The sequence below is a fragment of the Sebastes fasciatus genome, chromosome 21 (genome assembly GCF_043250625.1).
Source record: "Sebastes fasciatus isolate fSebFas1 chromosome 21, fSebFas1.pri, whole genome shotgun sequence".
Classification (NCBI taxonomy): Eukaryota; Metazoa; Chordata; class Actinopteri; order Perciformes; family Sebastidae; genus Sebastes; species Sebastes fasciatus.
Window position 1 is genome coordinate 25,197,953 of NC_133815.1, and position 25,859 is coordinate 25,223,811.

Sequence of the window (25,859 nt, forward strand, 5' to 3'; positions counted from 1 at the left end):
GCTAAACTGAATTTAAACGATTGACAGTACGTGCAGCAAGTCCACTAAATGATGTTTAACCGAGCGGGACTGTGAGTGACATTATAGTGAAAGTGGCAGCAATTTACGCGAATCAAAAGAAAGAGAGCAACGAGTGGGCGGGACTTGTAGTGGGCGTGGCTAAGCCCCCTAGTGCGGTTGCATCGCAGCGCATACACACAATGGCTGCTCGAAAGAGAGGAAAGCAAACAATTTTCAGGCCCGTCGCGTCTCGCGAAAAATATGAGAAAAAAATTATTAAAAATTCGGAAAATAGTTGAAAGTGGAGAAAAACCCGACAGGAAGGATGTTAAAGCGACTGGGGTGAGTTTGATGTGAATTAAGTGAGCGGTGACTCAGTTGTTGAATTAAAATCTGGGGGTTATTTAAATTATGAGAGAGGGGTGAGCTGGGGAGAAAAGTTAGAGTTAATCAGGATCCAGTCTGGAGCACAGAGAACAGCACACACACTCACATTAGTATTAAAATAAATGATGTCACTGCTGATATTAGTGTCACGGTGCGTGTGCGACAACTTTAAAGAGCACAGGAACCAGCAGAAATAGAAAAAAGTTGAGTAAAGTTCAATCTCCTCACATAATATATATTATTTTATTATTATTATTATAATATCAACCGCAGTGCGATCAGGAGCGACAGGAACACGCGCACTTGGATTCAGCATTAATGACATTTTTTTGCTGCATTATTTATTTTTTGCCTCATATACACACACAGTTCATCATGAAGCAGTGTCAACATGTCCTTATCGATTCAAAGCATCTCCTTTACACAACTACAGTGTGATCATGTTAGCAGGCTCTTTCTGCTTCTCTTCTATCGCAGTTTTATACCCACTAAAGTATTGATCCGGTGTCATCTGATGACAGGTCTGCTGTGAGTCTCACTAGAGAAAACAGGAGGATTGATTGTCAATAAAGCAGCAAAATGGAGGGAGAATTCAGCTAATTCAGATTTTGGTTGGACATGTCTTCATCTTTTAAGAACAGAAGTCAACTCAGTGTGACTGCTTGTGGCAGGTTGCACTGTGCACATTAGTAATTGGTATTTATAAAGATGTGCTGCTATGAGCCTGTCATGTGTTGGTGTCGGTGGTTTAGGAAGCTGCTACTGGATCAGTTCCTGTTTACACCTGTCCTACTACCTTAAACCAGACCTAAACTCTACACTGTAAACAATTGCTGTTCATTTACAGCAGGATTTCAACAGTATTAACCTGTCATTGCTAAAAACAGTGCTTTACTGTTAATACAAAAGAAAACCTGTTAAATTAAACTATAATGCATTCTTAAAAAAACATCACTTTACTGCTGATCAACTGTCTAAAGTATCATCAGTAACAGTTTCATGCAGTATTTGTTTAATTCTGGGACCTGATCTGCTCATGTGAGGCTTGCACATTGTACATGATTGTAAAATCAGTGAATTAGCTTTATTGTTCTTCACTCACATGTTGTTCTGGTTTACATTCTGTGCTTGTAGCCAGCTAGAGACAGACATTTTGGGAAAAGTGTCAACAAGTCTATTATAGCCTTTTTCCTAACAAGTGCCTTTAATTGTATTTAGTGTGACTATTCCTATGTCTGTAACCTGCTAAGTCTATGTAAAAAATAATGTTTATTAAAATACCTAAATAGTGCATTAAAACAAATCAGTAAGATAATGTAAAAGAAAGGTGGAAAACAGCTATATAATGTATCTTTAAACAGTAAATTAACTGTAAAATACTGTGAAATTAATAAAGAAAAAAACAGTTCAAACTGTATTTTTCATTAACAGTACAAAGCTGTAAATTTGAGCGACAGTATAATAATGTTAATTTTACAGTAACATAAAGGCAACCCTGCTGCCAGTTCTTTACTGTTATTTTGCTGGGAAATTCTTAACAGTGTATACATATGATTATCTAGTCTCATTGTTCTGTAAACTGCATGGGCATTAAATGGTTCTATCTTTGATTCCAGGTGTTTGCTTCACCTGAGATCTTTAAAATGCTGCTTTTAGTTGAGCCTATAAGAAGGACATTTTCTAGGAGGGAATAATGTTGATGTGAAAAAGTTGCATTTGTCAAACTCATGAATTTTTCCTAGAAATGAAACCTTTTCTGCCTCACAGGCTTGTTGAGTTTTCTTAAAATTTGAACATTCTTAGCTAAGATATTTGTATGAGAAATAAACTTCATGGTGGATATTTTCATGTGTTCATCAGTTGCTATACTGTTGTTTTTAAAGCAATAATTCATTTAGTCCTCTTACGCCAGAGTTATTTTATATATACATAAATGCACCTATATAGTCTGAAGCAGTTCTACTTGTTGTCCTGAGATCAGTGTTGCAGCTGTGATTAGACAGATAATATTTAATGAGCACAATAACAATAATAAAAATAAAGTTTAATATCAGCTTAATAACAAGTCTTCTTAAACCGTGGTCTCATAGGCATTTAGTCTTAAAATTAATACTAACTATATTGTTGTAACCTTCAGTATAGCACACTTTATCTTTAAACTCCAACAGAATAATTAGAAAGATTTGTTTCTATTGATGAATTTATATATTAAATGTATACAGTGAAGAAAAGCAGCTAATTGAAGTGAGTAAAGAAACAGATTATTATTATTATCATTAATGTTATTCAAAATTATATAAAAAGAAATGAAAACAGTGACTTTTTACTAAGACAAAATATGAATCATGCAATGCATAGTCATGTGTTATAATGACATTTTCTTTAAAATTTCAAGCACTGATTAATATTAATTATTGCAGAATAGTTGTCTGTTACCAGTGTAGTTATTATTTTATATATAACTTCTGTTATAAATGTATGAATAACAACTCATGCTTTAAAGTTACAAAACATCTTTAATTTAATTACAGTACTACAGAAATCTCAGCAGTGTGCTGCATGGATAATGTACCAGAGATGTACAGTATGGGTATTTGAACATTTGATGGATAATACTCATCCCCATAATGAGAGCAGATCATGTAAACTTTTGCTGATAATTGTGTTGATAATTCTCCATGTGTGAATTTTCAATAATGATATGATAATGTATGATGTAGATGTGATCTATTTATCTAGTCAAGTCAATTTAATTTGTATAGCCCAAAATCACAAATCATAAACTTTCCTCAGAAGGCTTTAGAGTCTGTCGAGGACATGACACCCTCTGTCCTTTACAGTACCACCCTCTCATCGGAGGAGGAAAAACTCCCCGTCAAAAAATAACTCTTTTAGTCCAGGGCCCGGAAAAGACTAGTAATTATTATCCTCCGTGTTTGGGACATATTCTGATATGATAACCTTTGCAGAGTGGCAGCTTAGTTGTAGTTAAAATTACTTTTATACCCATACCCTATATGACAGGCATCCAGAACAATCCAGGCATTATTACTGAGAAATGGACCAAACTGGTCTTTATACATTTGTTTAAATACACAATGAACATACAGGAGGATGATGGAGGAATACTGTATTAGATAGCAGGTCAGCAGTAGTAAGTGATCATCTGAATGCAGGAACCTGAAGATTAATCTGAGATGCAGCTCAGCACTGTGTGTCAAGTTGTTCTAGTCACAAATCAGAAAAAAACATGAATTAATTTATTTAATGAATTAATTAAAATGAATGGTAAAAGTGTATACGGGCTAAGAACATGATGATGGAAGTATATGATGGTCATCCCCATGCTCTATTATGTCTCATACATTGTTGCAGCAATTTTTGGGGTTGAAACCATTTGTTACACAGATTTGGTGCTACATTTAACCATTTTTTACCACTGGAGAATTGATAAAAATGATCAATAATCCCTCCAAAATACCACATTAAGACACCAAGACCTTGAGGAACACCATAGAAAAAGCCATGCTGTGTTTGGGATCAAAAACCTTTTGACATTTTAGGAATTGCATTTTTCTGCGATTGGATGGCGAGCACTTGTGTTGTCTAAACTGCTCAGAAACCCCCTTATTGTCAATCTAGCTAGGAAAGCCATCCATCCTCTGAATGCTCTAGGTCTCTAGTCTGATCCATCCATCCTCTGAATGTTCTAGGTCTCTAGTTTGATCCATCCATCCTCTGAATGCTCTAGGTCTCTAGTCTGATCCATCCATCCTCTGAATGTTCTAGGTCTCTAGTTTGATCCATCCATCCTCTGAATGCTCTAGGTCTCTAGTTTGATCCATCCATCCTCTGAATGCTCTAGGTCTCTAGTCTGATCCAGCCATCCTCTGAATGCTCTAGGTCTCTAGTTTGATCCATCCATCCTCTGAATGCTCTAGGTCTCTAGTTTGATCCATCCATCCTCTGAATGCTCTAGGTCTCTAGTTTGATCCATCCATCCTCTGAATGCTCTAGGTCTCTAGTTTGATCCATCCATCCTCTGAATGCTCTAGGTCTCTAGTCTGATCCAGCCATCCTCTGAATGCTCTAGGTCTCTAGTTTGATCCATCCATCCTCTGAATGCTCTAGGTCTCTAGTTTGATCCATCCATCCTCTGAATGCTCTAGGTCTCTAGTTTGATCCATCCATCCTCTGAATGCTCTAGGTCTCTAGTTTGATCCATCCATCCTCTGAATGCTCTAGGTCTCTAGTCTGATCCAGCCATCCTCTGAATGCTCTAGGTCTCTAGTTTGATCCATCCATCCTCTGAATGCTCTAGGTCTCTAGTTTGATCCATCCATCCTCTGAATGCTCTAGGTCTCTAGTTTGATCCATCCATCCTCTGAATGCTCTAGGTCTCTAGTTTGATCCATCCATCCTCTGAATGCTCTAGGTCTGTAGTTTGATCCATCCATCCTCTGAATGCTCTAAGTCTCTAGTCTTACCCATCCATCCTCTGAATGCTCTAGGTCTGTAGTTTGATCCATCCATCCTCTGAATGCTCTAGGTCTCTAGTTTGTTGCTGTAAAGTTTCATGAGGCTGTGATTATCCTAGAGGTCACCACAGGTTATTTTATACAGTGAGGTCAATGAAATGTCTCCTATGGGGACTAACATCATCACACATGAATACAGTTGGGCTCATTGGATCCACCAGAGTCTCAGCTTTACAGTGATACCCAATTTATGGAATTCACAGACTGTTTAGGGACCCCAGTATGCAGAAATATTCACACCATTGTAGAATAGGAGACAATAACACATGTACTGCATGTGATTATCATAAAGTGGGCATGTCTGTAAAGGGGAGACTTGTGGGTACCCATAGAACCCATTTACATTCACATATCTGGAGGTCAGAGGTCAAGGGACCCCTTTTCCCTCGCCAAACTTTGGAGCGTTATTTAACCTCCTTCCCAGCTAACTAGTATGACATAGTTGGTACCAAGTAGGTTTCTAGTTTCATGTGATACCAGTATCTTCAAAGATAGATACAGTAAGTGCTAACACTACCCTCAATATATAGTTAATGTCCCTGTTAAGATGACTAGATAAATGAAGCTTCCCCACCTGACTTCACAAGGTGGAGATGTTGCTGTAGTCTACAAATATATTTCTAATTTAACCCTCAAACATGATATTAGATTAATTTGAGGCTCTTGTATTGAAGTCATCTCCATTAACTATAAATCGCCTTGTCCAGTTTGGTACTATACAGACCACCTGGCCCTTAGTCACAATTTTTAGAAGAATTCTGAGAATTTATCTCAGACATTATTACTCATTCTGATGAGCTTGTAATTATTGATGATTTCAATATTCACCCGAACAAGGCTGATGATCCTCTATGTAAAGCCTTTTTGGCCCTCCTCAGTCTGTACATGAACCCACTCATTCCAGTGGTAACACCCTCGATCTGATACCGTCACTTGGAATAGATGTTACTGCCGTGACCGTCTCTCCCGTCACATCGGTGATATCAGATCACTTTCTTATTAAATTCAAAGCAACACCAGCCTGTCTGCGTAACACGGGGGCTGATGTAGTCAACACTCGCCATACCGGTCCGTCCACTATAACTGAAGTTGGCGAGCGATTACCTGTGGGTTCTGGCTCCTTTCACTACAGCGACAGAAGCCTGTCGAGAATTATATTAGTGACTTCAGGAGATTGGAACGTAAATGGCGTGAATTGGAAATAAACTACCTATCATGGCATGAGTGCGTTTTAAATTACAAGCGTGCTCTGTCCGCTACCAGAGCAGCCGATTTCTCTCCATTAATCAGTAACAATAAACACAATCCCAGATTTTAGGGATGCTCATTTTGAAAAAAATGTCTGAACCGATAACCGATCCTCGTTAACCGATTATTAACCATTAACCGACAAGAGAATGTGAGGTTGTTGGTGGCGTTCTAGCTGTGAACGTAGGTGTAGCAGTGTGTGTACAGTTTATTTGTCGGTGAATAAATGCTACAAAACTACAACTCCTCCGCTCCGCTCAAGCGAGCCAGAGACCGGAGCTGACTTCCTGTATCCTGCAACTCCGCTCTGCCTCTTGTCTCCGTCTATGCCTCTTGGCTGTTAAGGTGGACCAGCTTTTCTCTTTAAAGAGAAGAGCCGCTCCTCTGAGCCGCTCAGCTTTTGAGTTAATTATTAACATTTCTTTTAACCGTTTTAACCGATAGCGTTAATCGGTTAAAATGCTTAATGTCGGTTAACGGTTAAACGGTTAATTATGGACATCCCTACTAGATTTCTCTTTGACACTGTAGCCAAACTCACCCCAAAACAGCCGCCCGTTAGCACTCAGCACAAACCACAGTTAACAAGTTAGCAGAGTATTGTTAGCTGTGAAGTGAAAGAAGGCTAGGCAGGTACGACAGGTTCGACAAGACGCAGGGCTAAGGTAAACAGCAGAGGCTGACGTTACCGCTAATACTAGACGTTTCAGAATAAATAACAAGTGGAGAATGTGGACTAGTTATAAAGAGAGTGACAGAGTAGATGAAGGAGTAGTACAGAAGATCAACAAGGATAAAGAGTAGACGGCAGTATACGATCTCACAGAATCACAGGTCCGTCTGTTGTTGTTTCTCTCTGCTGGGTATCTCCTGTGTTCAGTCAGCACAGTTTTATCTATTTATTCAATTTAATGTCTCTTTTAAAACTTGGTTGGATTAAGACGAGAGCTAAGATTCTCTGTGTTTGAAATACATGATTCATGAGCTAATTTATTTGTGTTCCTTTGGCCTCATATGGAATCCCAGATAACCGAGGCTGATTGGGAGAGATTCTTCAGTCGGTAGGCCTGTAAGGGAAGCTGTTTAATTGTAGAGGAGCTATATGGTGTAGGTGCTTTTTTGGAAAAAAGCATTAGCCTATATATAAGGAAGGTATGTGGAAGATATAAAATATTCACCTTGGTGGCAGCAGTAGGATGAAGCAGTGTTTTGGCATGTTCCAGTGATGTGCTCGCCCACATCAGTCTCTCACAGAGGCCTCCATGTGATCATCAATGTCTGACCTACCTGCTGCAGGGTTTAGCTGGGTGACCCTGCACAGGGATTCTACATGATGGCCATAACAAGTGTATCAGCAGAATTAAACTACACGGACCCGGACGGATACCTGTGTTTTTATATGTTGTAATGTCAACCGTTTACTTCAAATAGGAATGCTTTACATCTGTGGTATTAGTAGTAGTATTACCATACTTAAAGGTCCCATATTGTGCTCATTTTCAGATTCATACTTGTATCTTGTGTTTCTACTAGAACATGTTTACATGCTGTAATGTTCAAAAAATATATATATTCCTCATACTGTTGGCCTGAATATACCTGTATTTACCCTCTGTCTGAAATGCTCTGTTTTAGTGCATTTCAACGGAATTGCAACGGAATTGCGTTGCTAGGCAACAGTTTGGGTCCATGTTTACTTCCTGTCAGCTGTTGTTATTTACATACACTGCAACCAGGAATAAACTGTGACACATTTAGAATGTTTATGCTTAAAACCGCGTAATGGTGTAAATATTGTATATTTGTGACATCACAAATGGACAGAAATCCTGACGGCTTGTTTCAAACGCACAATTTCTGAATACGGGCTGTGTGTATTTCTCCGTATATTGAGTGAAAGACATTAAAAACAATTTTTTTACAATATGGGACCTTTTAAAGGAGAGGTTGGAGTCAATTTACACCCCAATATATTTAAATTGACTCACAACCTGTAATCGTTCACCTGCTACAAGTACGTGAGGCTCATTAGGACTAATTTGTAGAAGAACATGCTGACTGTTTTAGACAAATGTATTTGGAGGCAGCACTCATCGGGCCATGTTGTCACCTGAGCCGTCGATGCTTTGGTTCTGCCATGTACAAATAAAACAGTGTCGTCTGCGTACATTAGGGTTTCAGCTTCAGGACAAACAAATGGAAGCTTGGTAATGTATAGACTGAAGGTGCAGTCTGAACAGATGTGTCGAGGTTTTCTGATATCCTCATGTCAACAGGGAGCTCGTTCAACCGTAGTGGAGCCAGGACAGCAGCCGTGACTTTTTTAGCAGAGCGTAGTGGACGGGCTGGGGGGGATGGGGTATGGTTTGACCATGTCCTGGATGTAGGATGGGCCTGACCCATTCACAGCAACATAAGCAAGTACCAGTGTCTTGAAACTGGTTGTAACAGCCACCAGTAGCCAGAGCAGGGTGATGGAGCGGTGTAGTGTGGGAGAACTTGGAGAGGTTGAATATGGAGTGAAATTAGTCACAGGACGGTCACAAATGTGTACTACATGATGTACACATGAAAAATAAGATTTGCGAACGTGTACAACTTTTTGTGTGTATTTTATACTCACAAATGCATGTTCCAATCTACACTCAAACACCGATCATTTAGAACACATAAAACGGTTTTACAAATCACGACTTGAATAAATATTCCTATTTTAGATATGTATTTTTACCTTCAACTTCACAAATTGGATCATTTTCACTATCGAAAAGCTTCCTGTGTGTGCATGTATCGCCTGATACGCACAGATCAGTTTACTTTTTGTGTGTGGAGTTTTGAGACAATTTTTTACATCTCCAGCGCAAACAGATCCACGAATGCATGCTGCGTCTCATTACAGGTGGAACACTGGGATATCTGGGCTTTTGGTGAAATCGTGTGTAATGTCAGATGTTTTTCTAAATAGACAGAATAGCTCATCACCCCTCAATTAGAACACGTACATTTACCAACTCTATACTCTATAAAGTAGCCTATAAATGTAAATAAGCTACTGCTAGGGGGTGGACTTATCCTTCTGCAGAACGCCATGGCGGAATATCGCAGTGGCTCATTCTCTGAAGTGAGTATAAGCTAAACCACCCGTTGTAATGAAAACGTGTATGCTTTGCAATATCAATATGAGCTCAGTATTTCAGGTATCGTCAGGTAACGAAGGTTACGATGTTGTAACTCTAGTTCTATAAGCACAGGTGGAGCCCTCTACTGGACTCTATGGGTAATACTATCCACCAATCACGAGCACGCATTTGCCCACTGAACTTTGCATAAACGTAACGGGCCTATCAGGACGTGCCTACCCGAATACGTGCGGATCCCACGGTATATAACGCGAAATCTTGCAGATGCCGCTACCATGGATATAATAATAAAAGACCCTGACCGTAACAGAAGTACTGACTTTACAATAAAGTGACGAGAAATACAGAGCAGTAGATATTTCTGTTGGTCAGAAGAATCCTTTCATTGTTCTATAGACTTTCAACTGTGGGTTTAAAGAAGAGCTTCTAACAAACGGAGAGATAGTTCACCACACTAATGAAGAACAGGGTTCCTGGCGGTGTCCGTGCTCTTATTTCATCACTGCAGCTCACAATAACATGAGGAGGAAATTATAAATGCATCATTACGGTCAGATAAACTTCATCATCCTCCATCTCATCTCCTCTCCTCTCTCCTCTCTCCTCTCTCCTCTCTCCTCTCTCCTCTCCTCTCCTCTCCTCGCCTCTCCTCTCCTCTCCTCTCCTCTCCTCTCCTCTCCTCTCCTCTCCTCCAAACTTTTTATGTGTTTCACATATTAATAATAATTTATATGAATATTATTAATATAAAATAGTATTAATATTTTTTATAATATTCATTTTGAAAATGCGGAATGTATTAAAAAAGACGTATGTAATAATTCCCACACTTGTCACACTTTATAACCATCTACTTTTAATATTTGGATATCATTTCTAGTGTTTTATTATTATTATTTCTGCCGCTCACTATCACTTTTCGCAGCTGCTTTATTCACATTTTTCCACAGATATCAATCGAGCTTATGGTTCTGATTATATTGCTTGTCATTAAGAACTCCTCATCGGTCACATGGCCACTCTGAGCTGGATTATAAAACCCGGAGTTAACTTGAATCTTGAACTTGTTTAGTGATGTTGGCCTCTGATCAGCTGATTAATGACTTACTGTAAGTTTTAGTGTATTTTGTAGTGCCAGCAACCATTCAGATGTTCTTCTCTCTCTCTCTCTCTCTCTCCCTCTCTTCCCCAGGCCCCTGCGTCTGGGCGGTGTTGAGCACATAGAACTGGATAGAATAATTGCATCAGTACTAGTCGGGCTCTGTGCCCCTGTCCATGTAGCCGGTCAGCCTTAGAGTGCCATGGCCACGGGAACCCAGGGCCACCGTGACCACGTCCTGGAGAGAACCAAGCTCGCGCCGCCGCCCACGGGGAGGCGCAGGAGAGCAGACGGGAAACCAAAAAAGAACTTCCCTTGCCAGGAGTGTCAGAAAGCTTTCAACAGTCTGGAGAAGTTGAAGGTGCACTCGTACTCTCACACAGGAGAAAGACCCTACCGCTGCTCCCACCCCGACTGCACCAAGGCTTTCGTCTCCAAATACAAGCTGCTACGGTACAGACCAGAAGCAGTACACTGCAGGCTGCAGCATGTTGCTTTTCTCTTTAATACCTTTAAACGTAGTGCTCAGTAGTAATCACAATGATGTGTTGATGAATACTAGTTTTCAGCTCTTGTGTTTCTGTGTAATGTAAAGCATGCCATCTTAAAAAACATGATTGCAACAATTCTGAGTGCTCATAGAATGTGTCTGTGTTCCAAGGCATATGGCAACTCACTCGCCAGAAAAAAACCACAAGTGTTCATACTGTGAGAAAATGTTCCACCGCAAGGATCACTTAAAGAATCACCTACACACTCACGACCCCTACAAGGAGGCGTTCGCCTGTCAGGAGTGTGGCAAGAGCTACAACACCAAGCTGGGCTTCAAACGCCACCTCGCCCTCCACGCCGCCAACAGCGGAGACCTCACCTGCCAAGTGTGCCTGCAGCCATTCCCCAGCACCGGGGTCCTCCTGGAACACCTCAAAACGCACGCCGGCAAGTCCTCTGGTGGGACCAAAGAGAAAAAGCATCGCTGCGAGGACTGCGAGCGGCGGTTCTACACCCGCAAAGATGTGCGACGCCACATGGTGGTGCACACCGGATGCAAAGACTTCCTCTGTCAGTACTGTGCCCAGCGCTTCGGGAGGAAGGACCACCTGACGCGTCACGTGAAGAAGAGCCACGCCCGGGAGCTGCTGAGGGTCAAAACGGAGCCGGCCGATTCGCTGGAGCCCGTCGTCTACGACTTGGCGTCCGGGGGCATCAAGGGCGAGCTCCCGGGCATGCTGACACCGAGGCCGCCGCACCAGTTCAACATGTACGCGGGCTCCGTCCTGGACACAGAGCCCTTCCCCACCGCCACACACCCGTTTTCTTTTAAGTACCCACTGGGCTCCAACTTTACCTCATACGCCGTCTCCTCTCAGGAGCGGGAGCAGAATCTAAAGGGAGAACTGGAGACCTACCTGATGGAGCTGCAGAACAGCATGCCCTCCTCATCCTCCGCAGCCCAGGAAGCCCAACTCTCCTCCTCCAAGCTCCAGTTGGAGCCTCAAGTGGGCGTGCTGGAGGCGGCGGGCGGGGGGGCGTCCCTGTCTAAAATATCCACGCCGATGGCCGCAGGCGCCGCGGGCGACTCTCTGGCCTCATCCTCTTCTCTCATGGACTTCTCACAGCTTTTCAACTTCCTGCCACTCAACGGGCCCCCGTACAACCAGGCGGGGGGCAGCGGCGGGGGGGGGCAAGGCGTGGCCTATCCGCCCAACGAAGAGCCCACGCCTCTCGTCCAGCTGCCCCCCCAGCCTCCCGAAGGCCCAGAGGCTGCTGAGAGTCCTCTTCAGAGGCTCTCCTCGTCCTTCATATCCAACCTGAGCTCACCCACCACACTGCCCCGCTTCCACCAAGCCTTTCAGTGATCCAGTATGTAACTGCACCCGGCACACACATACTGACACACACACACACACACACACACACACACACACACACACACACACACACACACACACACACACACCCGGAGAAACCCAAACAACACACTAGTAATACAAGATATCAGCACTTCTGTCCATTTAATATGACAACATGAGCAGACACATGGTAATCAGCACTGAGAGCAGCACACACACACACACACACACACACACACACACACACACACACACACACACACACACACACACACACACACACACGGTTTGGCTTAATCCGCATTCTAATGGCTACTGTTGGGTTGAATTCTTTTCACCTGTTAAGCTTTTTATTGACGAGTCGGCAGATCTTCCCCACCACTGTCCTCTAATGATGTGTTCACATGATCGCAGAAAAACGATCCTCTTGTGCAGCGTGGATATGCAAATACAATATCCATAATTCTTCTGTTTTGATTACCAAGAAAAATGACTTTTCCTACAGGCTACAACATACATAAACATCTTTAATGGTAGCACCGGCAGTAGAAAACGTGCCACCTGCACGTTAATAGAGCAAAATCTGTTTTTCTGCAATAATGTGAACATGTCTGACCTGTGACTGTGAGAGCTGGGTCAGGTTAAACATGAGTTAGTCTTTTGGGAGTTGGAGAATATCACATAGATGAATGCTAATAGCAATAGCATCCCCGATGCTTTAGGATAGATTGACCTCAGTAAGCAGATTGTTGTTCGTACAGCACTTTGAACTTTATGATGTCATCAGAGTCGACCTTTGTTTTTTGTCTTTCTTATTTGTGGTAGGGACCAAGTTTAGCTTTAGTTTTGGATTGTTTTTGCCCGTTTACGTAACTGATAATGTACAGCGAGCGAGCCGTTCATTGTTGTGAAAGAATTCCCGACAGGGTGATGCTGCACCCCGACGCGAAGTAAGGGGATTCTTTCACAGCAATGACCCGCTAGCTGTACATCATCCCGCTTATTAGACGGCTACTTACTGATGAAATCAATATTTTGACACAAAAATGGTCCTCCAGAGTCCGACTGAGCTGAGCTGCGTCCATAGCAACGGTCTGTTATAAATAGCAACGGTCTGTTATACATAGCAACGGTCTTTTGTCCACAGCAACTGTCTGTTATACATAGCGACGCTCTGCTATACATAGTAACTGTCTGTTATACACAGCGACGCTCTGCTATACATAGCAACGGACTGCTATACATAGCAACGGTGCTATACATAGCAACGGTGCTATACATAGCAACGGTCTGCTATACATAGCAACGGTCCGCTATACGTAGCAACGGACCGCTATACATAGAAACGGTGCTATACATAGCAACGGTGCTATACATAGCAACGGTCTGCTATACATAGCAACGGTCTGCTATACATAGCAACGGTCCGCTATACATAGCAACGGGCCGCTACACATAGCAACGGGCCGTTATACATAGCAACTGTCTGTTATACATAGCAACGCTCTGCTATACATAGCATCGCTCTGCTATACATAGCAACAGTGCTATACATAGCATCGCTCTGCTATAGCCTACATAGCATCGCTCTGCTATAGCCTACATAGCAACAGTGCTATACATAGCAACGCTCTGCTATACATAGCAACGCTCTGCTATACATAGCAACAGTGCTATACATAGCAACAGTGCTATACATAGCATCGCTCTGCTATACATAGCAACGGTCTGCTATACATAGCAAAGTTCTGTTATACAGAAATTACAGACCGCAGAACACCGTGACTGACCAATCAGAATTGAATATTCAACACAGCCGTGTAATAAATTGAGTTAATACATCACGCACTATAAATGACAGCATACCCGATTTTGGTTGTTGTTGTCTGTTTTTTTTGCAATTTTCCAGGCCGTCATTGTGTTTCATTAATTTCTAATCTGTATGGAAATGAATTGACTTGAGTCAGGTAATCCTTTACAGTGATCATATCTGCTTGTATTTCTGTCAGTAACATCACTGTTATGTAATATGATCAGTGCAGTCAGCAGCAGTAGACCTGACGTTCACTATTTCAAGTCTCTGCAAGATAATTTCCAATACATTGTGAAAATTATAGGAAACCAAAGACTTCCTGGAATTTTGGGAAAACTCGATCGAAATATCTCCGACATGCCCTAAATATATTTATCAGTTAAGGTAGATGTGATCGGTAGTTAAAACATCAATTTGGTCCTATTGATCAATCAATAGATCATAAATGCATTCACACAACAATGTACTGAGCAGGAACTACTGACAACAGTATTACAGTTTTACATTTCATCGGTCCTCACATATCCTCATTCTCCAACCTTTCTTCTAACCCCAAACACACACTGCTGAAACACTGACGTAGACTGAAGCTCATCAGTGTATTTCAACCACCACACACAGCATCCCCAGTTGAAGAGTCTCTGGATTAACACACTGAGATTATGCTCTGAACCGTGACACACAAACACACACAGCCATTCAGCCTTTATGAGCCTCGCCCGGTCAGGCCAGCTGAAGTGATCCGTGTCAACCGGCCCAGTAGAGTTGTCTTCACTACAGGCTCAATCAATACGGCTACTTTCACTCTCCCCTTTGCTTGTGTCATTGTGCCTTAAAGTGCCTTAAAGGACATAAAAAAAGTATTTTATCAAACGTCACACTCCTATCAAACTTCTAAGAAGTGCAGGTAGATTATCTCGTTTGTGACTGTTTGACTGAAACAAGCAAAAAAATTGTTTTTGATTGGATGCGAAGATTTTTACAGTAGTCACCTTTAAAGTGTTTATATGTGATACCTACAGTAGTACCATCGTATTTTATGCATCATAAAAGGTCATAGGGTATGCTGAAGTCAACCATACATATGCAAATTGGGATCTACAAAATGATTGGGATGGGTCGGAGGGCTGAACCTGCAAAGCTTAATTAATATTTTCACTGGACCCCCCCCCCCCCCCCACCCCTTGACTTAAAGCAGAAACAATCTCAGATGAAGTACTCCAATTTAAAAATGTAATATTTAAAGAAAGCATAATTTTTTACAATTTTTACATTCTAAGTGAAATTAGCCAGATTATTAGCAAATATGACAAAAGGAGCACTGTTAACCAAATATTCCAGCCTCTCTATCAAATTAAATTATAAAATACAGCAGCCACGCAATCAAAATGAACTCCGGTATTTTGTATTTTAAAAATACTAAAACACAATTCCACACGTAGGCCTCTCTGATCTATTCATTCACCAGCACACGGACTTTACTGATCATGAGATTATTATAGAATATTAAAGGTCCCATATTGTTAAAAAGTGAGATTTTCACGTCTCTGATATTATAAAGCAGGTTGAAGTGCTTTATAAATACTGTTAAACTATCAAAACACTCAATATACGGAGAAACACACACAGCCCGTATTCAAAAATTGTGCTTTTGAAACAAGCCGTTAGGATTTCTGTCCATTTGTGATGTCACAAATATACAATATTTAGATCATTACACGGTTTTAAACGTAAACATTCTGAATGTGTCCCAGTTTATTTCCTGTTGCAGTGTATGTGAATAACATCAGCTGACAGGAAGTATACATGCACCCAAACTGTTGCCTAGCAACGCAATTCCGTTGAAATGCACTAAAACGGAGCGTTTCAGACACAGAGTAAATACAGGTATAATCAGGCAGACAGTATGAGGAAAATAAAGGGTTTGTATGTTCTAGTAGAAACACAAAATACAAGTAAGAACCTGAAAATGAGCACAATATGGGACCTTTAAACTATTTAAATCCATGATATCGTCCCAGTCAAAGGTCTGGACTTCACATTATAGCTGCAGTACACACATAGTCCATATAATATTAGAATACATATCAACAAACATTACACTACAAAGTGCAATGAGTGAAGTTCTTTAGATTTTGTGAGACGGTTAGAGGAACACTCGTCTTCTCTTCTTCAGCGGAGAGCCCGGCAAGCTGTCTGTACTCCACGGAGAGGACTTTAAAATATTTAGAAGATATTTCAGCGGACAAACCATTTATCTGGCACCAAAGTACACTTTTCAAAATGTTACAAGAAATGTCTAGGAAACATGGAGCCGCTGCTATCGCTCTACTATTTTATTTATTTATTTTTTTTATATAATTTCCTAAACATGCAGGTTTAGGTGAGCTCAGATCTCTTCAATCTTTTCTAGTATTTTCTCTCAGCTTCTCCTCGTACTCTATCACACGTTACTCTGCTCGCTGAATCCACTTATCCTCTTTGCTTGCTAACAGCTAAATGCAAAAAAATATTCCAATTGATACAAGTGTGTGTGTATAAAACATACGACAGCCCCAGTTAAATAGACAACGCAATAACCATTATGTCACACATAATGTCTACCTCTTAATGACGGTGCTGCCCAACACGTGCGTGCATTAAACTTAAAGTTACACGTTCTAAAGTGTTTATTATAGATCTCAATTCTCTGTTTGAGGCTATTCTCTTTTTGCACGTATAAAATCAGCTGATGAAAGTTTATAAAAAAGCTTCTGTTAACTCTGAGGACAGCTTGCTGTGTAGTGAACTCGGTTTACCATCGTAACAAAGATGTGAAAATGGTAAAAGGGACTAATGCCTACCTCGAATATAACGGCATAAACTGTTACGTTTTTTTTGCTCTACTATACCTATATACTATATACCTATAAGTAGGAAACAACATGTTTCACACACCTTATGCCCCGTTCTCATGTCTCTCCAGCAAGCCTGGAGCACTTTACCGGACACACTATCTTCTGTAGTTTGCATATATGTGATGTCATCACATACACAGTATTTTCAGTATTTTTAAAATTTAAAACTTCTTAAATATAAAATACAAAACCGTTGCTATCAATTCCATCAAGTACAAATTACAAAATACAATACCATATATTTTTTCAATAGCATATTTTAAATACATTTCTCATAAATACTGCCCATCCCTGAATAGAAGTATAAAGCCTAGTCACTTTTTTCTCCTCAATTGTACAGTTTGTGAAACTGCCTAATTTTGCTGCTATTTGCTCATTTAGCCGACGTAATGGGATGTGAAACAGATATTCAGAATGTTAACAGGACATCTAAATGATAATAATAGACTCTAAATGAAATGACTTTACTGAACTATCTGAAAGCTAAAAACATGACGGAGCTGAAACTGTTCAGACAATAACTTAAAGACTTATTACGAGGACAAAGGAAGTAGTTGCTAGTATTTCAGTTTTCATGCAAATGTGAACAGAGATTCAGTGTAATTGCTCTTTAATGAAAACTTCAGCATCTCACATTATGCTTACTGCTGGACAATGGTATTTACATATTCCAACTTGCAATAATAGGACATCATATCTTGACCTTTGAATCCTAACGTTCATCTGTGTCTTAAAGGGGACGTGTTTGTGTTCATCCATTTAGGGATCTGGAGTTCTTACAAACCCACAAACTGTGAAATAAGACGACCAGTCAGTTTATTGTGGGCTGTTTAGATCATAAAACATGTGATTCAGCAAGCCAATCAAATGTGGCTCCCCTTCCTATGTCACACGCCATACGTTTCTCTCCAGCCAATCAGATGTGGCTCCCCTTCTTATGTCACACGCCATACGTTTCTCTCCAGCCAATCAGAAAAGACTGGACTCCTAAAGGTCCCATATCATGCTCATTTTCAGGTTCATGCTTGTATTTTGGATTTCTACTAGAACATATTTACATGCTTTAATGTTCAAAAAACACATTATTTTTCTCTTACTGTCTGTCTGAATATGTCTTTATTTACCGTCTGTCTGAAACACTCAGCACATTTTAACAGAATGGTAACGGTATTGCGTTGCTAGGCAACAGCTTGGGTCCATGTTTACATCCTGTCAGCTGATGTTATTCACGTACACGGCAACAGGACATAAACTGGGACACATTTCGAATGTTTAGGTTTGAAACTGCAAAATTGTCTAAATATTTGTGACATCACAAATGGACAGAAAAACTAACGGTTTGTTTCAAAAGCTCAGTTTCTTATATATCACTTAAACCTGCTTTATAATATAAAATACATGAAACTCTCACTTTTTACAATATGGGACTCTTTAAAGAGACAGGCGCTAAAACGGAGCGTTTCAGACAGACGGTGAATACAGGTATATTCGGACAGACAGGAGGAGAATAATAATAATGTGTTTTTTGATCATTGAAGCATGTAAACATGTTCTAGAAGAAACCCAAAATACAAGAATGAACCTGGAAATGAGCCTGATACGTCCCCTTTAAAATCAATCAAAAGTGGGCTTTCCACATATACATTAGCTTCCAATGCTACTTGACTTGTACATCATTATTTTTCATGTTCGAAAGGTAAATTAGATGTAACGGAACATTACAGTCAAATCTTTAGTGCCTGATCTTTTTAAGATGAAAGTGTTGATATTCAAGCTAACACCACAGGAATATGAACGCATTAATGCCATACAGCTTTGGATAATTTGAGTGAAAGAGTCTCGCAGTACTGTGGTTTCTAGCTTTAGGGGGGAGAGTTGATCACCTTCTTCATCCTTGAACTGAAATGTTTAAAGACTTCAAATGCAGCTGAACACGTTGGGAGAAAGTTTGTCTGCTCTGGGAACAGTGAAACACGTCACGTGTTTTCCCAGCAGTAGTGCTGTATCTACCTACTGTAGGCAGATAGTTTGATACTATGGATGTCAAAGGTACTCAAAGCACTGAACAAGTTAGTCTTATTAGAAAGGAATTAGAATAGGGATTGTGTCCGTGTCGGATGATTTCACATCTCACACTTTATATCCAGTGCCGACGCAGTAAGTAGTGTGCCCTGTAAGGATGGGCCGGTCCAGTCGGTGGATGGGCCTGTAGCCTGCAGGATACCACGATCTCGCCCTCACCTTAACCACACCTGTAGCCTCGCACAGAGATTGTAGGAAGCAAGAATTTTAAAAAGATCCACAATATATGATAAAAATGTCTTTGAATGTGATCTTTTTTTTTTTTGCAGAATAGAAGAATATCAGCAGTCTTGCCTGGCGATGGCTTTGGAAAAATTACCCAACACTAACATATTGGATAATCATTATATCATAAACCGATTTCATTTATAAAACTGTCATCGTTATCAGCGCTCTGTCCTGTGGACTGTCTCCAGTCACTGGGGACATTGTTACCAAAAAAAAAAACATGAAGTTTGGATGCTCCACAAAGCAAATAGTATTTAGCAGCATTGTTCTGGTAGAAGTCTCAAAACCTGGACACGTTAAACCAAAACTATCTTCATACCACTTCAGGGACGGGAACATGTGTTAGCTCAACTACATCTTTAATTTATTACATACAAAATTGAATACATCAATCTTTGTTAAAGGACATGCTGTTTTGGTGTGGACATATCTGTGATTCTTATCATTTAAATTTCTGAGAGGGTATTTTTGCTATTTTTCTGCAGTCAGTTTGGACTTCCTCCTCCAACCGAACCATCCAGAGGAGTCTGTTAATGAGAGATTTAGAGCAAAGTCAATGCTGTATGTATAGCGAAGCTCCACCTAGCATTAATATCCTGCTAATGAGACAGGTGGATGTTTGGTCATGATGAGTAGTGAAGAGAATCAATGGACAGTATAGCTGCAGGTCATCTCAGATGGACCGTCGGTGCCTGAATCAGTCCACACAGACACAAATGCATTTTTCACCACGTCTTCTTTCAACATGAAGTCAGTCGTCAGTATGGACACAATCATATTCAGATAATACGTTGTAAACAGAAGTTATGCCTTATTTTTCATGCAATATACGTTTAACACATCAGTTGTTTGCTGTTTAAATGAGGAAATGTGAAAAAATGGCACAAATAACGGCTGCGTTGGAAAAGATGCGGATCATATTTTGATATGTTTCCCACATTAACCGTGACAGTAACATCTACGAACATCGACATTCACACGATGCCAACATTTCCAAAGATACCTGCTGGAATGATGCACAAGACTTTCTGGAGGGCCATTAGAAACATGGAGTCTTCGGTTTAAATATTAAATATATTGTGTAAAGATGATACACCTTCAATGGCGTGTTGCAACAAGCAGATCCAGAATATAATCCGTGACATGACTCGTTGGTATCATAAAGCCTGTAACACACCAGGAACGTCAGGAGCGCTTGGCGGCTGTGTTACCTGTTGTTTTTTATTTCAGCGTCCGTGTTAACAGGTTAGAGCAGCCACACTGCTGAGCGTCTCAGCTGCGTCTCTTCTAGAGAATAGAGATCTTATCCTATTTCTGACGCGTGCCGCGCACGGTTCACAGCAACAACAGACAGTGAAAGTGATCTATTGACTGTATATTGACATCATATCAGCAACATTACTACAGTTTTCGATGTCTATCTGTAGAATATGTTACGGAGATGAAAAAAAGTAAAGACTTATTTTTAAATCAACACTTCCTGCTTTCATTTCAAAATAAAAGCCCTTAAGCGTTTTTTCTATGGACAGAATTCCTTCATTTGTTAACACAAGGCTTTTATTCTGAAATATGTGCCTGACAGTGTCCTAGAACATGCAGTGACTTGGAGAGCTCCATGAATGAATATAGTACGGAGTTTTAATTGTTGATTATTACTATTATTTACAAATTACCACACGTTTCTTAACATTTCTCTGTCTAAAATAAATATAAATTATATTTATAATGAAATGAAATGGTCATTAAAAGGCAAACTCTATGTAGAAAGAAAGGGCTGACAGCAGCAGAAACACAGCAGACACGCAGCTGGTGTGAACGCCCGACGCGTGAATCACGCAGCCACCACGCAGCCGCCACACGCTCCTGACGTTCCTGGTGTGTCCCAGGCTTTAGTCCTATGAGTGACTGTTTCCTAACTAAGTGGTTGTGTTGCCTACACCCAACTTCCTGTGAAAAGAGAACATTATTTTGAAAGGACACTATGCATGTAGCGAGCGTATATTGACACGCCGTCCCTGACAGGTTCCCAAAAGTAAAGTAAGAGGTTCCCCGTGTGTCGGCAGCACTTACCGAGCAGCGGTATTTGACGAGTTGGTAGTGAGAACGTGTTGTGCCAGTTCTGGGTTTATGACTATAGTCTTGTTTTTTTATACAGTTAGCGGTGGTGCTAGCAATCACTTAGCCAGCAGAGTCGGGCTGGGTATCGCCTGAAATGTCTGCGTAGCACTGAATACCAAAATCTGTACTGAAAGCTGACATGAAAGGTGTGGTCAAATCCACTTCTTCTTTATCCTGATTGAAATCTAAATTTTGGATTAAAAACTTGAGAGCAAACACTCTGCTCCTCTAATCGCCGGCTCGCAGGCATACATAAAAACATAACTGCACACTCATAACTCGGTTACCTTCTGTATTTTACTTTTACAAAGTTCTTATTTGGCTGCGCACGTTTGGACAACATTTGGCATTTAAAATGTATCACGTGATCAACATATTTGGTCATGATGATGATGACGACGACGACAAGTGAACAAACTCCATAAAACCCCAATATGCTGACAAAGTATGTAAGATGTTTAAAGGGCAACACAGAATCTAGTTAGTGGACCTTCAGTATTTAGTTAAACTACCGTTCCCAAGGTGAAGAATGACATTCATGCTCAACAGCTGCTTTTGTAAAATGAAAATAAGGTTTTGTAGAAAAACGTGGTTTCTATATTGTTTTGGTATCAAAACTCTGGTCTCATACTGACTCATATTGAAAATAGCCAGCCCTACAACACCGTAACTGTAGGAGGACGAGTCACACATTTATACGATTTCATAAAACAAAGGTTCCATATTTCATCTGTAGAACAGACATCATTTACAGACATCGGACTGTACACTATGTGGCTTAAATGTGAACTTGACAGCCTTCACCTTTAACAGACGGTGCATCTTAGTTCCATGAAATGTTTGATGCATATCGAACCCAATAGTGTTATCATTTACCTCACATATTCATATTGTTTTTGTTGCTCTGAAAATTCAAAAATGATGATGAACTAGAAGTGTTAAGTTCCCCTCTCTGAATGACAGGACTTGATGAGACAACGTGTTTTTTTCTGGGTTATTATGTGAAATTTAGAGTTGAATGTTTTAATGTTTCAAAGCATTTATGGAAGTTTGCTATATCTGTATCTTGTGAAGGTTTTTACAAGAGATGTTAGCAAGCCGCTTTTTTTTTTTGTTTGTTTGTTTGTTTTTTTGTAATCATAGCACTTTTTGTAAATTGAATGCCTTTATTTCCTCCAATACCTTTTTGTTTAAAACCTTTATTACAAATGTATAGATGATATATTTAGCTCTTTTAGAGAACAATAACAATGTAAATACAATATAAAATGTTTTATTTTTACAGGTACAATGTTGACAGTGTTTTTTCCTATCAAAGTGTCATTTTGTTTTTTGCTTTACTTGCACAAGTGTTCTGTGTATCTCATTGAGGGGTCTTTTAACAATGTACCTTAAAACACAGATTCATGTTGGCCTCGTCTTTCAGAAGGCCTTCTTTGACTATTCAACCCGCTGGTTTAGGTGAGAGCACAAACAATAGTGAAGCTGAAATGGATAGTTATATAATACTAAATTATATCATCTTTTCATGGAGACAAAGAAGATATACTGTATGTTCAATAACTCCTCTTCCATCATCCTTTGACCTCAGTGTGACATTATGAAAACTTGATCTCTTAGTGGCTTCTCCCTGAAAGTTGTTAGATGAAAACAAATTTTCCAATCAGCGAACTTCAGTTTAAACTTAATGTTTAAAGGTCCCATATTGTAAAAAGTGAGATTTTCAGGTCTTTTATATCATAAAGCAGGTTGAAGTGCTGTATAAATACTGTTAAACTATCAAAATGCTCAAAATACTGAGAAATACACACAGACCGTATTCAGAAATTGCGTGTTTGAAACAAGCCGTTAGGATTTCTGTCCATTTGTGATGTCACAAATATACAATATTTAGACCATTACACGGTTTTAAATGTAAACATTCTAAATGTGTCCCAGTTTGTTTACTGTTGCAGTGTATGTAAATAAAATTAGCTGACAGGAAGTAAACATGGACCCAAACTGTTGCCTAGCAACGCAATTCTGTTGCAATTCCGTTGAAATGCGCTAAAACGGAGCGTTTCAGACAGAGAGTAAATACAGGTATATTCAGGCAGACAGTATGAGGAAAATACAAGTTTTTTTAAACATTACAGCATGTAAACATGTTCTAGTAGAAACACAAAATACAAGTATGAACCTGTAAATGAGCACAATATGGGACCTTTAACTCATATGGACTGTATGACAGAATCCAGGGATCTGATGTGGGGAGATTAAAAGCAATAAACTATGGATCAAACACATAGATCTACACACGTAGAAGAAAGTATAGATCCAGATCTGAAGTCTGGTATCCGATTAAGTTCATTAAATCTAAAGTGTCCTGAGAATAACCGAACGTGTCCCGCCGCCGCGTGACCGGAGACGCTCTTCAGTGAGAGGCACAGACCTTCAGCAATGTTCTTTATAAGCTTCAGTGGTACCAGTGAACTTTATTGAATGTGTATGTAAGAAACACTGCAATACTGCAATATATATTTTTGGTATTGGATCAAGCTGCTAACATACTTCTAAAGCTCCTTAAGGTGCTACAGACCTCTTTTTTCTAGTTCTTAAATGTACCGTTTGTACAAACACAGTATCCAGATTAGCTGAACAGTCGGCGCGTGTGCCTGTTTGTACCTTATAGCTACATATATTTTTATTGTACTGTGACTTTTGTAGTCTTTTTACAGACTTTTGCCTGTAATATCACATGCCCCCCCTCACCCCTTCCCCATCTGTGTGTTGTGATATTGGGAAACCGAGTCATGGCGGGAGACTGATCTGAGAGCAGTCACTCAGCAGAGATGAAGACAAACACGACTCCATGTGACGCCATTCAGAATGAGCTCAGAAAACGAACTGCATTCCAGCTGTTGGTTCTGTTATTGGTCGCATTTGATGGACTCATTGCTAATTCTCAATATTTTACTTCAAATCTATTTTACAAACTACTGTTGTATTTTTATAAATATAGGCAAAGTAATTCACGTGAAGATATATGTGTATATATATATATATATATAAGTAAATATATATATATATATATATATATGTATATGTTTACAGGTTGTGTAAAATAAAATTTAATGCTGCAGCTTTTATCTGTTGTTTTTTTAAACATTGACATCATCCAAAGAGGCAGATTATTTATTGTCTGGCAGAATAACCTGATCTGATTTACATACCTTGCTGCTATGAGAGAGAAGAGCTGCAGTCGTCAACTCCAGTGTTTTTACACGATGTAATGAAAGTTCAATAAACGGAAGAAAAAGGATCCAACTGCACGTCTGTTTGGTCTTTCATCCACTTGTGATTACTGTATGTCTGCTGCTGTATATTATATATTATATATACATATATATATATATATATATATATATATATATATTGTAGAAGTTTGTGGTTCTTTCAAGCCTTTCCCCATGTCACACCTGGGACATTTAAAGTAACATTTAAAGGGACTGTTTGTAACTTCTTACACGTATAAATATTTGCGGGTCGGTGTCCCATGCGCTCTCGCATGTGGCTACGCTGTTCAGACTCAGACTCCAACACAAACTATACGGAAGCACCAAAACTGCAAAGTTGTATCTAGTGAAGCCCGTCTGTTAAACAGTGTTGGTCGCGGTCGGAGGACGCGGGGGAGACCGTAGCTTTGGTTTCCAGGGCCGGAGTCTCTGCTGTACTCTGCTCCTCTGCCTGCTTGCCTTCACTCACACATCACACTCGTTCTCGTTCTTTCACTCCACTCACGTGCATGCACGCACACTCCACACTGCAGAAGAGTTAGTTTAGCTCTGAGAATATCTAGTGAATGTACAGTGGACGTTTGTGCAGAAATAACTGCTGCAGCTCCTCCAGACCAACAGAGGTTTCCCATGTCTTGTGAAGTGACAGAGCTCCGCAGAGAGAAATGTTATCGTCTCCGACCAAAACTCCGGTGTCTCCCCTGTTCCCTCCGGCCGCGGTCGGGAGGCTGAGGCAGGAAAAGCCAACACTATGATCAGCATTGATTCATGGAGAGACCTTCGTCTGGTCAGCTAACATTACTGCCAAGCAGCTGAAATATAGAGTGATAATGTGCTTTTAGCTGACGTGTGTCGCCTCACTGTTTTGAGCGATGCTCGTTCATGTCTATGTAGAGCGAGCAACAGGACGCTGACTTTCGTTGACTTAACGGCCACAGGTGTCGCTGTTAACAAGCAATTTCTGATTCTTACAAACAATCCCTTTAACATGCTGTCTTTTAGTAGGAGAGGTTTTTAAACACGAGGTGAACCTGAATCCTAAAGGTGGAGAGATTTTACTGAAGAAGGATGCATGCTGAATTAAAGTGGACTGGGTGGTTCATAAGAAACTTAGCTCATAAACTACCAATGTGAGCAAACTTTAGTCTGCTCTATCCTACAAGAGAGAGCAGATGAATCTG

The 25,859-nt window shown here is 40.2% G+C and overlaps 1 protein-coding gene across 1 annotated transcript; it reads left to right on the forward strand.

The window, feature by feature from the left end:
* The first annotated feature begins 179 nt into the window (after nucleotides 1-179).
* Nucleotides 180-24,709, forward strand: plag1 (pleiomorphic adenoma gene 1). The gene is made up of 3 exons (XM_074622045.1): nucleotides 180-342; nucleotides 10,506-10,865; nucleotides 11,074-24,709. The coding sequence occupies exons 2-3, from the start codon at nucleotides 10,615-10,617 to the stop codon at nucleotides 12,269-12,271; spliced, it is 1,449 nt and encodes a 482-aa protein (XP_074478146.1). The 5' UTR covers nucleotides 180-342; nucleotides 10,506-10,614; the 3' UTR covers nucleotides 12,272-24,709.
* The last annotated feature ends 1,150 nt before the right edge of the window (nucleotides 24,710-25,859 follow it).